This window comes from Suricata suricatta, chromosome 3 (assembly GCF_006229205.1).
Source record: "Suricata suricatta isolate VVHF042 chromosome 3, meerkat_22Aug2017_6uvM2_HiC, whole genome shotgun sequence".
Taxonomy (NCBI): domain Eukaryota; kingdom Metazoa; phylum Chordata; class Mammalia; order Carnivora; family Herpestidae; genus Suricata; species Suricata suricatta.
Window position 1 is genome coordinate 140,174,943 of NC_043702.1, and position 17,973 is coordinate 140,192,915.

At 42.0% G+C, this 17,973-nt stretch overlaps 1 protein-coding gene across 1 annotated transcript in view; it reads right to left on the bottom strand.

Annotated features, from left to right (window-relative positions):
• The window catches only part of HHAT (hedgehog acyltransferase), a 283,727-nt gene that overhangs the window by 175,622 nt on the left and 90,132 nt on the right, over nt 1-17,973 (bottom strand). The window contains exon 7 of the mRNA XM_029933113.1: nt 11,586-11,736. Within this exon, the coding sequence (XP_029788973.1) occupies nt 11,586-11,736 (151 nt within the window). The remainder of the gene's footprint in view (nt 1-11,585; nt 11,737-17,973) is intronic.

The window sequence follows — 17,973 nt, forward strand, 5'->3', positions numbered from 1 at the left end:
GAGAAAGGTCATACTTTAGGACACTCTGCTCAATGAGATGCTGATAAAACTTGCACTGGAAAAGCAGATATATTTTTCAGCTACGCCTGTGGCTGGGCACCTCTACCAACTGCTCAGTGGTCAGAGCACAGAGCCATCAGTCATGGGTTTAACCCCACGTGGGCCAGGTGACTTGGCACAGGGAATGCCCCCACCCTGCAAATGCTCTCGAAAATTCTGGGCTCTCATTACGGAGGGAAGGGCTCTGGACAACCATTCCCAATACCAAGAAAACATCTGATTTGGGAACAGCATGTTTGAATTGCATGGTTGAGAAACTCATACATGTGTGGATTCTTGAGGACAGCTCCTGTACCTACTCAGTGTGGTTCTGGAACAGCCCTGGACCCCTTGTGTCAAGGCTCCATTAGAAAATGCTTTGACAGATGGGAGAGAACTGCTCTCCTCATTTCCGCCCACACCCTCCCCTCTCCTCCGACTTCAGCTGGGAGATCTCAGGACACCAAGGATTTTCCCAGATTCCAAGAGCCAGCCCTAACCCTCCTCTTTTGACATTCCTGGCAATAAGGGTCACAGCCAAACCCCACAGGTAACTCAAGTTGGGGGTTCCACCCAAACCCAGGAGAGGTGCCGACAATTGGCTTTACCAATAGGACTTGAGTGACCAGTGACCTTGAGGAAGAAAAGCACACAGTCCACTTTTTAGTTGCTAATGATACTGAGTTAAAGGCAAAATTTGGCCAGACAATGTTGCTGTCAAATAGGAAATCAAACACAGAAAACATAACATATAAAACCAATCCCTCCGGTTTCTCTATGTATGGATCAGTCTCATGGGACCAAGTGACCACAAAACTATTTGAAGGAAATATACCCTTTTCTCAAATACGTGCATCACCCTATTGTAAATACTCATTTGAGAAATTGTGGGGAATCTAAAATTTTAACCCTCAGTTTTTACAGTAAAATGACAGACTGCAAGAAGGGCACCTAATCCCTACTGCAACCAGAAAGAGTAGTCTGGGAAATATATTGCTGTGACAATTACTGCTACCAATTAGGTCAGTTGCCAACTAGACAAGTAATATCATTACATGCAAATTTACATCAAGATGGCAGTGTGTCACGAGAGAATTTGGGCGACTGCCACTACCAAGCCTCTGTGAGGCCATCTGCCTCCGTCCCCTGATGCAGCGCTGCTCCCTGCTCCCAGCTGAAGAACCCTGACTGCACTGACCCAGGAGCAGCCTCGCCTGAGCGCCGCTCGCTCGCTCATCAGAACCCAGCTGGCACTTGCAGGCTGCCTGTGATGTATATCTTAATTAACTTCTTAGCAAATCTTCTGTACACTGCAGCTAGCAACATTTCCCAGAAATGTAATGACTACCGGTATCTATCATCTCTGCTTCAACAGCAAGGTCACGGGCACTGCTTTCCTAAGTCTGGTGGGCTGGATCTCCCATAGAAATAGTCTCACTGGGAACTACCCCCCGCCCCACAGTGGGGCAAGATGGTTGTCTGCAGGTCACAGTCAGCTCCCAGGAGAGGCTGGGCATTCCCTCCTGGGTGGGCAAGGTCCCCCATCTTTAGCCTTCTCACACACAAAGAGCAATTCTAGGGGAACGGAGGGAAGAGCGCAGAGAAGGGGAGAAGGCCCCCTGTACGAAAACAAGTAGAACCAACACCCTCTAGGACGACAAACAGTGGCGGGGTGGGGAGGTTCATTTTTCCTAGGTCTTTGTGACCGGAGACCAGTGGCCTCCCCATCTTGTGCCTCTAAGCCTGCCTTGTCGGACTGCTTGTTCTTTATGAAAAAGCCACCCTCCAGGCCCTCTAAACTTGGAGCTGGTTGAGCTCATCCTACCTCTGTCCCTCTGTGGCCTCATCCCCTAGGAACATAAATAAAAGCTCCCACTCAAGTTCTCCGAGGGCCCAGTCCCTGTGACCCACGTGAATACCTGGATATACTTATGGCCACTCATAGCCATTATTTAGGTAGTCTAGAGTCATGGAAAATCAGGGGGGAGGAATCCTTAGGATCCATGTAGGCTAGTCCAGTACTTCCTAGATTTTAATGTGTGCACAACATACTTAGGAGATCTTGCTTTTAAAAAGTGGATTCTGATTCAGTAGGTCTTGAGGTGAATCCTGAATTTCTAACAAGCTCCCAGGAGAGTCTGATGCTGAGGTTCCTCAGACCTTACTTGGGATAGCAAGGATCTAAGGCAAGGCTCTTGCTAAATACAGACATTTCCTATATTAAGGTAAAATACCATATAAAAAGTAAGTAAGGAATGGTAGTCTCCATTCTTCATAAGCTAGACACAATGACTGTATTAACAAGTATAAATATGTGTTATGATACATGAATTTCTACAAAGTACAAGAGAGCAGAGGAATGTGCAATCCTCTCTTGTTGGGCGGGAGCAGAGCACGGCTCAACAGAAAAGGCAACACTGAAGCTGGCACTGAACTGTAGAATGAATGGCATCTTGTCAGGGAGGAGGAGGAGGAGCATGGTGAGCACTATAGTACCAGGAGGCCAGCACCAAAGTCATGGGGGCCTGCGGGTGAACTGAGAGGCCTAGACCAAGAGCTAGGGTTCTATACTGCTGTAATATAAGGTGAGTGGCAAGAACTTGAAATAGTAGGTTGGAGCCAGGTTTTCACATCATGCTTAAGGTTAAAACATTATTTTCACGCATGACAGGTGGAGAATTAGTCTTAACTTTTACCCTGAAGGCTAACTGTAGTTCACAGTACTAAGAAGAAGACAGAGTATCCATCTTGTTCAACAGGTAAGCAGTTGGGCCATATCAGAACCTTTTGTTAGCATTTCCAGAGAAAAGCCTTTGAATGTCTACTACAGTCAGGTGGATCAAAATGAAGGTGGCAGGTTTTGAACCTGTAGCTCTAGCACACTAAAATCTCAGGACTTGCAAAGTGATGACACCAAATAGTTTTGCCTTTCTTCTTGGTGTAATAGGGAAAGGAAATCAATTCACTCATGGTGCTACTAACTGTATGAACTTCCACATACTCATCTATAAGCACATGCTTTTGTGCATCTAAACCTTTCTTACTAAAAGGTACTTAGATTTTAATACAGTAATAATGTGCTACCTACATGATCTTGGACACCTGACTTAATACTCTGGGTCTCAAGCAGTGATGTTAACACCTAAATCCTTACTCAAAAATACTGTTACAAGAATAACTAAAGTATTTTGAACAGGGAATTTTTAAGAAGTAAAGCAATATATTCTGTTCCTAGCAACCCCTAGTTACTTGTCCAAGAACTCAAAATTCAGAACTATGTCTAACAGAATCAGATCTTAGAGTATTTTTCTCTGTATTACAGAAAGAATACTGCTCTCTACCTACAAGAGTTGGGCCATAAAGCTACCTGCTTTATGATAGGAGGAGGAAGTAAAAAATCTCTCTTATGACACAGTAAACCGTGGGAAGATATGGAAGAGGATGGAAAACCTCAGAAACATGTCCAAAAAGGGAGGGTTATTCTATAGGTGGAGGTTAAAAACTCAAGCAGAGAAGCCCTAGCTTTCCTTTCTGGTTGGAACGGATAGACCACCTTGCAGGATGCTCTCTACATTAGGCAGAGTGAAAGAAAGAGCCCCGTTGGCACTGCTAAGCCTCCTCAGCAACCTTATGGCAGGAAGAGATTCAGAAGTTCCTGTATTGAAGGTAGTAAGATGTGGGCCAGTAAATCTGGTGTAGGTGGTTTAGAGACACCTGTGATGAGTGGCAAGTGAGTCCACTGCAGGGAGTGGTGCACGGCCTTGCCAGGGTGTGGCTGAGACTTAAAGGGATGTTCCCAGTCAAGAAGAACTGAGGTGAGGCCAAATCAGGAAGAGAGGAAGTCTGAGCCCTAACCACACCATGTGCACCAGCTTCCCCTCATTAGACCACATATGGGATCCTGGGGTCAGATCAGACCCATTCTTCTCTGAGCCCAATTTAATGGGGCTTTTGCCCCCACCACTTCACTGAGACTGCTGTTGTCAAGGTCACCGTGACATGAGCCAACTCTCATATCAATCCTCATTTTCCTTTACTACTTTAGGTTGGGATCTAAAGAAGAGTACTAGGCATGACAGAAAAAAGGAGGAATGAACTTAAAGATAAGCCAACAGAATGTATCCAAATTGAAACACAATGAAGAAAAAAAAAGATATGGTGGGCGGGGTGGAGGCGGGGCAGAAAATAGAACCTAGCATCAAAGAGCTGTGGGATAACATCAGACAGTCTGAAGAGGTGTCACTACAGTCCCCAAAGGAAAAGGGAAGGGTAGGAAAGAACTATTTGAAGAGATAATGTCCAAGAATTTTCCCAAATTAATGAGATAATAAACCATAGATCTGAGAACCTCAGAGAAGTCTAAACAAAGTAAATACAAAGAAAAATACACTTAGGCAAATCACAGTCAAACTTCTGAAACTGAAGATAAAATTTTGAAAGCAGCCAGAGGAAAGAAAAGAAGCATAACATAGAGAGGAATTACAGCAGGCTTCTCATCAGAAACTATGCAAGTCAGAAGATAATGGAAAGACATCTTTAAGATACTGGGGCGAGGGGGGGTGTCAGCATATAATTCTATACTCCGTAAAGATGTCTTTCAAAATTAAAGGCAAAATAAAGGCATTTTCAGAAAAAAGGAATCAAAATTCAGACAGCAGACCAGAAGGCTAAGGAAGTTCCTCAGGAAGAAAAAAGCATAATGTCAAATGGAATATTTAGATCCATACAAAGAAATTAATAGTACCAGAAATGGACTGGGGAGAGGCGGGAATGAGGAGTTATTACTTAGTGAGTATGGATCTTGTTTGGAAAGGTGATAAAGTTCTAGAAATGGACGGTGATGGTGATTGTAGAATTATGTAAATGTACTAAACTGTATACTTAAAAATGGTTAACATGGCAAACTTTCTATTATTTATATGTTACTACAATAGATGGATGGATGAATAGATAGAGAAGTATGAAGGCGTTAAAAAAAAATAACAAATGAGTTTAAAAAACACAACTATCAGGGCACCTGGGTGGCTCAGTCTTAAGGTTAAGTGTCTAATGTCAGCTCAGGTCATGATCTCACAGTCTGTGAGTTCGAGCCCCACATTGGGCTCTGCGCTGACAGTTCAGAGACTGGAGTCTGCTTCGGCTTCTGTGTCTCCCTTTCTCTCTATTCCTCCCCTGCTCACACTCTGTCTCTCAAAAATGAATAACTGTAAAAAACTTTTTTTTAAACCCACAACTATCAAGATGGTAGCTTTAAATGCAACCAGTACCAATAATTACATTAACTTTAAATGGTCTAAATACCTCAATGACATAGATTGTCAATTTGGATAAAAAAGCAAAACCTAGCTCTATGCTGTCTACAAAACCTTAATTTTAATTCTAATGTTAAAAACAGAAAAGATGTAACCATATCAAAAAAAAAAAAAAAAAAAGCTAGTGTTGGGGCACCTGACTTGCTCAGTCGGTTAAGCCTCCAACTTCAGATCAGGTCCTGATCTTGCAGTTCGTGTGTTCGAGCCCCACATCAGGCTCAGTACTGACAGCTCAGAGGCTGGAACCTACTTCAGATTCTGTGTCTCCCTCTCTCTCTCTGCCCCTCCTCCACTTGCTCACATGCTCACATGCATGCTCTCTCTCTCTCAAAAATAAACATTAAAAAATTATTTTTTAAAAAAAGCTGGAATCACTATATTAATATAAGACAAATAAACCACAGTCGCTTACGCTACTTCGGCTGAGGTCATGATTTCATGGTACATGCGTTCGAGCTCTCCATCAGGCTCTCTTCTGTCAGAGCGGAGCCTACTTCAGATCCTGTGTCCCTCTCTCTCACCTGCTTTTACACTCTCTCTCTCTCAAAAATAAACATTTTTTTAAAAACAGAATACACTTATTAAAAAAAGAATATCTGTGGGTTCAGTTATTCAGAATCCCCTTGGGCATAATTTTCCCATTCCAGAGGACACCTATGTAGCCCTGTCATTTTCTTCAGGAGGCTCCAAATGCTGACCTTATGGTTTCCTTTTGCACAATCACCACTGATTGTCCATGATCCAGGTTTCACTGTTTCTCTGCCCACTCAGAACAGAGGATATCTGGGACGCCTGGGTGGACCAGTCGGTTAAACACTGGACTCTTGTAGTTCATGGGTTCAATCCCCACATTGGGCTGGGTGCTGACAGCTCAGAGCCTGGAGTCTGCTTTGGATTCTATGTTTCTCCTATTCATGCTCTGTGTCGGTCTGTCTGTCTCTCTGTCTCTCTCTCTCTCTCTCTCTCTCTCTCTCTCAAAAATAAACAAACAGGGGCACCTGGGTGGCTCAGTCGGTTGAGCATCCAACTTCAGTTCAGGTCATGATCTCATGCTCACTCTCACTCACGCTCTCTCAAAAATGAATAAATATTTTTAAAAATTTAAAAATAAACATTAAAACAAGATTTTTTTAAAGAACAGAGGACAGCCTCTGCCTTATTCTCCTGTTCCTAAAACAATGACAGTCCTTTACATTTTTTGTTCTGTTTTGTGGTGGTGGTTCATTGGTTTTTAGCCTCTAATGAAGAAAAATAGAAGAAATGTTTCCTTTACTCACCCCCTTTTTTGCCAGACCCAATAAAGAAACACAAATTCCCTCTTGGAGTCTTGGAAAATATTGAAACATTCACATTTTAAAGAAAAGTTAAAGAACCTAGAATGCATGCTGTCAGAAGATAGGCCCCGGAAGAGCCTTGGGTAGAACACAGGAATAGATAATACGGCCAAAGATGGCATTTTCTATTGCCAGTAATGTAGTCAGAATGGCAGGTTAGCCACTGGAAAGAAATTGTTAGACGCACACTTCACATGTAAGCCAACTTTTCTTTTATCTCTTCTTCACGGGTGCGGGGGGCATGGGAAGGTCATTTATCTTTCACTCAGGAAATATCTGTTGTTACTATGGGTCAGACACCGTATTAGATGACATCTCAGGCTCAGAGTTGGACTGGAGACTGGAGTTCCATCATTGCCCACCGCTTCCCAAAGCCAGCTTACCCACAGGCAGATTTCTCAGTCACCTCTGGCTTTGCTAGATTTTCAAGCACAAAAAAAATGAAGAAGCTAGCACTTTCCAAGGAACTACTAAGCACTAGGCTCAACGAACCGTCACATCCCCCCTCTGCAGCAAGTACTATTATTTTTTTAATTTATTTTTCTGTTTTTCGTTTATTTTTGAGAGACAGAGACAGCATGAGCAGGGGAGCGTCAGAGAGACAGGGAGACACAGAATCTGATACAGGCTCCAGGCTCTGAGCTAGCCGTCAGCATAGAGCCCGACATGGGGCTTGAACTCACAAACTGTGAGATCATGACCTGAGCCAAAGTCAGACGCTTAACCAACTGAGCCACCCAGGTGCCCCAGCAAGTACTATTATTTTAAAATTATTTTTAAATGTCCATTTTAAAAATGAAAAGGTGAACTCTGGCCATTTTCATTATTTGGACAAGTCACACAGCTGGTAAGTACCCAGCTCTTGGTTAGTAGGCTGCCTCCAAAAAAAGGTGAACTCTTATTAACAGCACCTGTTCCATCTTTCCTCCTTTGGGTTCAGCTGCCCCTGCTGCCGAGACAGCAGTGCACATGGTCCATGTCTCACCAAGTCCATGCTTGCCACCTCGTCCTGCAACTTGAAGTCAGACATGATTCAAAGGCAGGACTAACATAAAGCCCACAGTTCATATGGCTAGTTTTCCTCATCAACCACAGGCCTGAACCAACTCTCCATCAAGGGACCTAAATTCTTCTACTGACCTAAAAGCTCATGCAATCAATTCCTCACTAAGAGAAGGGGCTCAGGCTCCTCCTTGGCTCTAGCCCAAAGTGTCCCCATATATTAAGGTCTAGCAGTGTCCAAATTTCTATGGGTTAAGCTGTGATGCGTGAGTTTGCTGATGAAACCCTGAGAGCATCATAATTCAAAAAAGGCAGAGGGCCAGCTGTGCGAGATTCCTGAGATCACTGAAATTGACCCATAACTCACCAGCCGCCATGGGAAATTCTATCGCTTTGCACACTTTGCTTCCATAGCTAAAAATCAAATCAGGGAACATGATCAGACTTCTAATTTGAAACCGCAGACGTGCAATGTCATCTTTAATGACTCCCGGCAAAAGATGCTCAGTACGGATTTCAACCTACCTAAATTAAAACATGAAACCTAAAAACTAAGCAGAAAATTCTCAATTTCTCAGGTCCAGAGACAGCCACAGAAAAGTCACAAGTGAGAATACACATACTCCTTAAGGTTTTGTTATGCCTGCAAATATCTGAGCAGGAATTATATGAAAGAAAAGAGCTAGAAGGAAAAAAATAAATAAACCCATTGAATCCTAACTTTCAGGTCTGGGCCATCTAGGTGAATAGCAATTTTTCATGACCAATTTGAACTAACAAGCATGTCAAGGAACGTTATCTCCTGATGGCCAATTTCATCTGTTCTATGATGCAGAGCTCAGATTTCTCCGATACAGTAAGCTGCTGGCTTCAGGTCTTCTCTCGCTGTTAAGTGAGCTGAAATACGATGCAATCAGTCAGCACAGTGCTCAGGTGTGTAAGCTGCCTTTAAAATGGGAGGCTAAAACTTCAGCTCTAAACTTCACATCAATGCGGATTTTCTAGAAGATCTGATAACCACTGGACATTCTTCAGAGCCTGTTCTGAAACCTCTTCCCTGCACTTCCAACCACTCTGCCCCGTGTGTCACCGTATGAGTGGCTGCCACTGCCCAGAATAATCTGCATCGCCAGCTGTCACATCTGTTCATGACTCAATTCTTCTCGGACCTATATCCAAGAAGAGGAAGAAATTCCCTGTCTGCAGCAAGGCCTCCATAGATGGCCCAGAAATATTAATGTAAAATTAGATGTAAATAGAAACTACAAATTCACAACTTTATTTTCCCTTGATGCGCATTTTACAGAGAAAGGTTGGAGAGCAGGGACCAGGGCCACTGTAGGGTTAGGCGACCAGAGCCTGAACTAGAACATGGCAAACTTCCCCTGAAGGATGGAGAAACATCTGCAAAAAGGGAAGCTCTAACTTTTATTCTTTTTTCAAGTCGAAACTACTTCTGAGCCTTAGAACTGTGCATTGTTATAGCACAGAGTTGACCTCCCTTCCTAAATTCAACTATTTAATGTGGGACAGTCATTGTATGGAAAGAATGAAGGCTGAGGTGTTTCCAAGTATAACTGGCAAACTGGAGAACCCTTCAGCAAACTAGAAATTGTGGAAGGGAAAGCCTACACCCACGTACGCCTAGAAAAAAGCCAGGATGAAAGTTTAGGTCACTCCCAGGAAAGACCACGGTTGTTATTCCAACACACGCTCTTGTAAACACTTCCTCCCGGACCACGTCACTCGGGGGGTTCACCCCAGAGCCTCCACCTCACGGTAACTTGTATTATTCTCTTACCTGTTTGTCTTAAAACTTGAACTGGGAGAGAGGAGAGAGTGTTTAAACAACATGGAGTCTACACAATTTGAGTTTAGCTCTAATCAAAAACGACAAAGGTCTTGGCAGATATGCTCTCTCTGCCTTTGTTGTGTATATACAACAGAGGGTTTGGGACCAAGTAATAATTAATTGAAATAATAAAGGACAAGAAGAGACCTTCTCTGAATGTGAAATAGAATCAACAGTCTAAACTGCCTCTGGTGACAATCCATGGGTAGAAATTTATGGACAAGGAGCCTAGAATCAGCATGCCTACCCAGGAGCCACAGTTTTTTAATATGCCAACCAAGATTGGAAAAGCCCCTTAGAAGAATATACTTCCTAAGAAATGCATTAGGGCAAACATTCACAAAGAGGGAGAGGGACCATGCTAGGTGCACACCAGTCACTGGTGATGTGACCCCAAATCATGCTGGGCCCCAACCCATTTATTCAGTAAATTACTTTCACAAGTAGGTAATAGAGCCGCCCAACCAGGCTCACCTTTTAACCAAAAACCACTCCATGGCCCCCTGGCTAGAGAGAACCCCTTTTCTACCATTTCCCAGCCCTACCATTAAAACTGGGCAACCTATAATATTTGATGAGCTAATTAAGAGCAAAGCAAAGCAATTACTTAACATTACTTGCAATAACCACATGAAATGTCTAATCCCAATAAGCAAACTGAACCAATAGTAACATGCATTTACAGGGGCTTAAAAAAATCTCAGCATCTATAATCAATAATGGAAAACCAGGATGTTGCAGGCTTTCTACCCTTTTTTAAAAGCAACATCAGGGGCGCCTGGGTGGCTCAGTCAGTTAAGCCTCCAACTTCGGCTCAGGTCAGATCTCACTTTCGTGGGTTCGAGCCCCATGTCAGGCTCTGTGCTGATAGCTAGCTCAGAGCCTGGAGCCTGCTTCCGGTTCTGTGTCTCCTTCTCTTTCTGCCCCTCCCCCTCTCATGGTCTGTCTCTCTCTGTATCAAAAATAAATAAAAACATTAAAAAAAATAAATTAATTAAAAAAAAAAGCAACATCAGATACAGTAATAATCACTGAGCTCTTCCCCTACCCGGGTCCTGGCTCCTCTGCCTACAGAGATGAAAGACTGAAGGTACCATGTGAATGACCTAGAAGGGCAGCTCTGAGCAGGGCCAAGGCCAGGGTGAGGGAAATGGAGGTGCCTACAAAGTGCTGACTCTCATGACGGAGCTTCGTACATTAGGTTTGAAATTGCAAAAACCAAGCCCTGTCACATGTTACACACTGGAAGTGCTAAGAAACACACAGCATCAAGCAAGCCCATCTGGAGAACAACAATAAAAATAACAATAAGAAATAGCAGGGGGGCTGAGGGATCTTTTGGAACAAAAGCTCCAGGCCAACTATAAGTTTATAGGGCAAAATCCGTAAGAGTAAGAAAACTCGCAAAATGCCATTTGTCTATCCATGGGCACCAAGTGCAGGAATAATAACAAAAGCTAACATTTGTAAATATCTACTGTGTGCCAAATGCCTTAAATGCATTAGCTTATTTAATATTCAAAACAACTCCTGAATGTGGGCATCCTCACCCTCACTATTATTATTACCATTTAAGAGAGAACTAAAACTTTAGAGAAATTTAGTAAATTGTCCCAGATCTGAGAGCTAGTAAATGTCAACAGGGACCTATGCTATTTTCCTAGGTCCTTTTTTTTTTTTTAACTTGACAGTCTCACATATACAGAGGTCATTTTCAAGAAAAACAGAGAGCAGCAAAATGATCAGTATCTTGCAGCATATCCTAAGTTATTAAGAAACCATTGAAACATAACCCTTTGAGCATCTGTACATAGGCTTGGAGAGAAATTTTCTCATTTCACATATATTCATAGCCTGACAGTATTTTTGAGTCGTTCAGAAAGCACGGATTGTCGTCCTATTAGACAGATGAAGAAACCCAAGTGCCAAATGTGACCTGAGTGAGGGACAGAGAATGGATGGTGGCCCACACCCTTTGAAGCTCGCCAGGCCATGGCTCCTCCCACTGGACGTCCCCAAAGGGCTTTAATAAACCAAACTACTGACCTCCACATCCCTGTGAAACTGAACATGGTGCTCACACAGCGAGGGAGGGGTGGTGGCATGAGTCCATCCAGGCGCATGAGCAGAGCTGGGACACCAAAAAGCACCAAGTACTTCAGGTAGAAAAAGATCACTTGAGCCAATGCCAGTCCTCCTGAAAGACAGAGGGACTCATCAGACACAGAGGTAAGCACTATAGCGATCTCCTGGGAAAGACGCAGCATTCCTGAAAACACACCATCTGTTCCCACTTCTCCACTGCCTCCCTTTCTTCCCCTTGCCTCACACATTACAAAAAGTTTCCCACACTGGTTTTGAGTAATGAGAATTCAGGATTCACAAACATTAAAAACGCTTTTATTACTGTATGGGCAACAAGACCCCTGAGCAGTGACGCTTTTATTGACACTACACTTAAAAGTGTTTTATATATATTTATGCATTTAAATTATAGTTGTACATATATGTGTGTGTATATGTATACACACCCACATGCATGCACGCGCACACACACACACACACACACACACACACACACACACACACTGGATTTAAGAACTATTAGGGGAAATCCTCCCAAATCTTTCCAAAACTTTGAGTTCACATCCACTAGGATGGCTAAAATCAAAAAGTCAGATCAACAAGGGTTGGCGAAGATGTGGAGAAATTGGAACTGTCACACACTGCTGGCAAGAACACAAAATGGTGAGCCCGCTTTGCAAAACAGCTTGGCATTTCCTGAAATGATTAAACTTAAAGTTATCATATGACCCAGCAATTCCACTCTTTGGTATATACCCAAGAGAAATTAGAAGAGATGCCCACACAGAAACTTATCTGCAAATGTTTGTAATGCCACTATTCATAAAAGCTAAAATATAAAAGCCATTCAAATATCATCAACAGAAGAATAAACTAAATGTGGTATATCCACACAATGAAATATTATGTCGCCTTACAAAGGAATGAAATACTGAAGTGCCTGGGTGACTTGGTTAAGCATCCAACTTCAGCTGAGGTCATGAACTCATGGTTTGTGAGTTCAAGCCCCATGTTGGGCTCTGCGTTGACACCTCAGAGCCTGAAGTCTGCTTCAGATTCTGTCTCCCTCTCTCTCTGTTCCTCCCCTACTTGCTATCTCTCTCTCAAGGATAAAGATTAAAAAAAATTTTAAGGAATGAAATAATGACATATACTACAACATGGATGAATCTTGAAACACCAAGCTAAGTGAAATAAGCCAGTTACGAAAGACCACATAGTATATCCATGCATATGAAAGTCAAGAATAAGGTAACAGACCAAAATAGAAAGTTGATTACTGGTTCTCTAGCACTGGAGAGGTAAGGGATTGGATTATGGGGGGGGGTTGGGGGGGGCAGTGGCTGAAGCATAAGATTTTTGAGGTGATGAAAATATTATGAAATTGGCAGTGGTGATAGTTGCATATATCTGTGCATATACTAAAACCCACTGCATCTTATACTTTAAGTGGATGAACTGTATGGTATGTGAACTAGATCACAACGAAGCTGTTAACAAAAAAGCAAAACAAAATAAAATAAACCCCAGGAGGATCCCAGGCTACAATGGCTTCTTAGCCTGAATTGTGCCTTTCCAGGAAGAAAAGAACACAGGATGTGGACACTGGGCAAGATGTGAGGTCTGAGACACAGGCTATGGCCCACACAGGCCTGTGCTTGTCCCCGCTGGGAATGACCTGCCTCTGCAGCTGGGGCTCATGGTGCTCTACCAACCACCACCTCTCCTCTGGCTCCCTGGCTGGCCGCTTTGACCTCTGTGCCCTGTGCCCAATGGGGTACCATGGCCCTGGACCAGATATTGGCCCCATTGACACTGGCCTCAGCATGCAGGTGAGAAGGTACGGCAGGTTTGTCAGAGCAGTGCTCACACGGAGAAGCACAGAGGGCAAAGTGTATATGGAAGCCCTTAAGAAGATAACCAGTAGCCACATGCTGTGCAGCCTCGAGTGCTTTCTCCAGGGTGTGGGAAATACTGCAGGGCAGGTTGCTGCCACTGAGCAGGGTATCTGTGGGGTATTCATAAGGAAATAACTAAGCCTTAAAGAAGTACTAGCAGAAAATACTATTGTTTGGTTCTTTCCATATTCTACAAGGATCCTGGATACAATGTCACTACAATGGAGAGTGTGGCTGTAAATGGTAATTCTTTGCCAGAAGAAACACATAAGTCTGAATACATAATTTGGGCAAAAGCAGATGGTGGTTTAAATTTGAAAGCCACATGTTCTACAGGGAAAGAACTGAAGGATCACCCTGACCACTCCTGATAGGGAAGGACACAAACAGGTTCTTCAGACTTTGGAAACCAGACTACAGTCATGTGTGTTGAGAGGGCTGGGTATAAAACAGTAGCATTCTTGGATGTGCCTGATAGCAGTGAAGAAAGAAAAGCTGATGTGCATATAATAATATATGTGCATTAAGTGTGCATATATACACAGTCATCAAGAAGTGGGATATATGTGCTAGCAATATCATCTAAAAAGTATTTAGGGAGCATATAACCACACTGAATGGGGAAGAGATCCATTCTACTGACCGAGATGGCAATGAGGGGGACTCTAAAATACTCTAAAATGAACCACCAGACTCTAGTCAGAAAAATTCCAGAACTAAAAGAGGCAGGGCACAAAATAAAGGGCACTAATTAAAGAGCAGAAAGCCTCCAAAGCTGAGAATGATCAGCCTGAAGAAGTGAAGGCATTTGAGCACCCAGGGAAGACTGTGCAAGGTTACAGTCATCAGGAGCTCTTTTACATAGGAGACATTAGAGACTTCTTTTCCCTGTCAACAGGGTGCAAGATCAGGGAGAACAAGATACTTCCTGCTCAAATACTGCCTTTAATCTGATGTGGGTTTTATACAGTTATCACGTATGAGGCACAGGAATTAAAATCTGTCAGATTTTCAGGGCACCTGGGTGGCTTGGTTAGTTAAGTGTCCAACTTCAGTTCAGGTCACCATCTCACAGCTTGTGGGTCCAAACCCTGTGTCGGGCTCTGTGCTGGCAACTCAGAGCCTGGAGTCTGCTTCACATTCTGTGTTTCCCTGTTTCGGCCCCTCCCCTGCTGGTGTTCTCCTTCTCTCTCAAAATTAAACATTTTTTTTAATTTAAGATTTTTTAAATGGTTTATTTCATTTAAATATTTTATCATTTCAGTTCTAGCATCCTCCCATCTATATCACGCATATGAAAGTAGCATTAACACCACTATTACACATTACCTTACAGGTATTTTGGTACTTGCATATATTTTCTACCACATTGCAGGTTGCTCAAAGGCCATGACAACAGGATTGGACACAGCAATTTCCATAGCACGTGCCCAATAAAGAAGAGCTTGTCCAGTGAATGCTGCTCATGGTGGGAAGTTCTTCCCAGGGATAAGGTAAGGGTCCAAATTGTATTAGATCCTCTTAAATTGTTAGATTCCCCTATAGACTTCAACAACTTAGCATTTGCCTAATGTAAAGTCTTCATGAACCCAGAATGGGTCAAGCTGTGTCTTATGTCAAAGTTTGCCAAGGATTGGGGAGAGTTTGCCACAGACTGGAAAAGAGGCCCCTCAACTCTACTGACCAGCCAGCTGCAGAGCTACCATCTTTCTACAGTCCAGCCCTGCCCTCAAGACTCCCATAGTCAGTTTAAGACACTGATTCCAGCTTCATTCTGTTTCAAGAAGTGTGTTGTCTCTGCACTGTTTTCTACACCCACCAGCCTGTGTGCCCTGACTCACCGCTACACTCCAACCTCCAGCCTATGCTGGGCTCTCACCTCCGTCCATGGCCTGACTTCATCTCTGGACCTTCTCTGCTCCAAGGAAAATAACCCCAGCCACTTATACCTTGTGTATATCTAACCTATTCTAGATTGTGCTTAAATGCTCTGTACTAAGTCTGTGCAGATTCAGGAAAACTAGACATTTTATAAAAATTTCTTCTCATATTAAGTTCTTTACAAGAATGTCTCATGCCTACAGTTAACAATACTGTATTTTACATTTTTTAAATAGATCTCAGAGTAAGTGTTCTACCACAGTTTTTTAAAGAACCTTTCATTATATAAGATCTAGGATAAGAATCAGATGTATGAAGATTAACCAAGAAGACCTGAACAAACCAATTACCAGCAAAGACATTAAATCAATAATTTAAAAACTCCCAAGAAACAAAAAAGTCCAGGACCAGATAGCTTCAGAGGCAAACTCTACTGAACATTTAAAGAATACCTGTTCTCAAATTATTCCAAAAAATAGAAAAGGAAGGAAAACTTCCAAGTTCATTAACCTGATACCAAAACCTCATAAAGACACCACAAAAAAAGAAAACCAAAGGCCAATATCTCCAATGAGAACAGATGCAAAGATCCTCCACAAAATACTACCAACCAAATCCAACAATATTTTAAAATAATCATTCACCATGATCAAGTGGGATTTATTCCTAGGTTGCAAGAGTGGTTCAATATTCACAAACCAATGTGAAACATCACATCAATAAGAGAAAGAATAAGAACCATATGATGATTTCAATAGGCAAAGAAAAAGCATTTGACAAAGTACAACATCCATTCATGATAAAAAAAAAAACCCTCAACAACGTAGATTTACAGGGAACATACTTCAACATAATAAAGGTCATTTATGAAAAACCCACAGCTAACATCATCCTTAATGGAAAACAACTGAGTTTTTCCTCCAAGGTCAAGAACAAGAAGACAAGGATGTCCACTGATACTGCTTCTATTCAACATGGTACTAGAAGTCCTAGCTTCAGCAACAAAAAGAATTAAAAGGCATACAAATAGGCAAGGAAGAAATAAAACTTTCACTATTTGCAGATGACATGATGCTCTATATAGAAACCCTCAAAGACTCCACCAGAAAATGGCTAGAACTGATAAGCAGATTCAGTGAAGTCCCAGGATACAAAATCAATGTAAAGAAAGCTGCTGTATTTCTACACACCAGTAATGAAGCAGCAGAAAGAGAAATGAAGAAAACAATCCCATTTATAATTGCACCAAACAACAATAAGATACCTAGGAATAAAACTAACCAAAGATGTGAAAGACCTGTACTCTGAAACCTATAAAACACTGATGAAAGAATGTGAAGATGATTAGAAATGGAAAAACATTCTAGGCTCATGGATTGAAAAAACAAATATCATTAAAAAGTCTATACTACCCAAAGCAATCTACACATTTAATGCAATCCCTAACAAAATACCACCATCATTTTTCAGAGAGCTAGAACTAATAATCCTAAAAAGTGTATGGAACCACATAAGGCCCTGAAAGCAATCTTGAAAAGCAAAGCTGGAGGCATCACAATTCTGGACTTTATAAAAGTTTCTTATAAAAGCTATAAAGCTGTAGTAATCAAGACAGTATGAAACTGGCACAAAAAGAGATACATACATCAATGGAACAGAATAGAAAATCCAGAAATTAACCCACAATTACATCATTAGTTAGTCTTCGACAAAGAAGGAAAGAATGTCCAATATAAAAAAAGAATGTCTCAACAAATGGTGTTGGGGAAACCAAACTACTTTCTTACACCATACACAAAAATAGGTCCAAAACTTAGGAAACATCTAAATGTGAGACATGAAACCATAAAAATCCTAGAAGAGAACACAATAACTTCTTTGACATCAGCCACAACAACTTTTTTCTAGATAGGTCCCCTGAGGCAAAAGAACCAAAAACAAAAATAAACTACTGGAACTACCTCAAAAGAAAAAAGCTCTTGCACAGTAAAGGAAACAATCAACAAAACTAAAAGGCAACCTACAGCATGGGAGAAGATATTTGCAAATGACACATCCAATAAGGGTTAGTATCCAAAGCACACAAAAAGCTTATAAAACTCAAAACCCAAAAAACAAATAATCCATTAAAAAATAGGCAGAAGATATGAACAGACATTTCCCTAAAAAAGGTATCCAGATGGCCAACAGACACATGAAAAGATGCTCATCATCACTTACCATCAGAGAAATGCTAATCACAATCACAATGAGCTATCACTTTACACTTGTCAGAATGGCTAAAGTCAACAACATAAGAAACAAACAGGTGTTAGGGAGGATGTGGGAAAAGGGGAACCCTCTTGCACAGTTGGTAGAATGCTAACTAGTGCAGCCACTCTGGAAAACAGTATGAAGTTTCCTCAAAAAGCTAAAAATAGAACTACCCTACAATCCTTCAATTGCACTACTGGGTATTTACAGTTACAAAAACACTGATTCAAAGGGATACATGCATATTTTCTTACAATATGTTTAAGCATCATTATTTACAATAGCCAAGATATGGAAGCAGCCCACGTATCCACCGA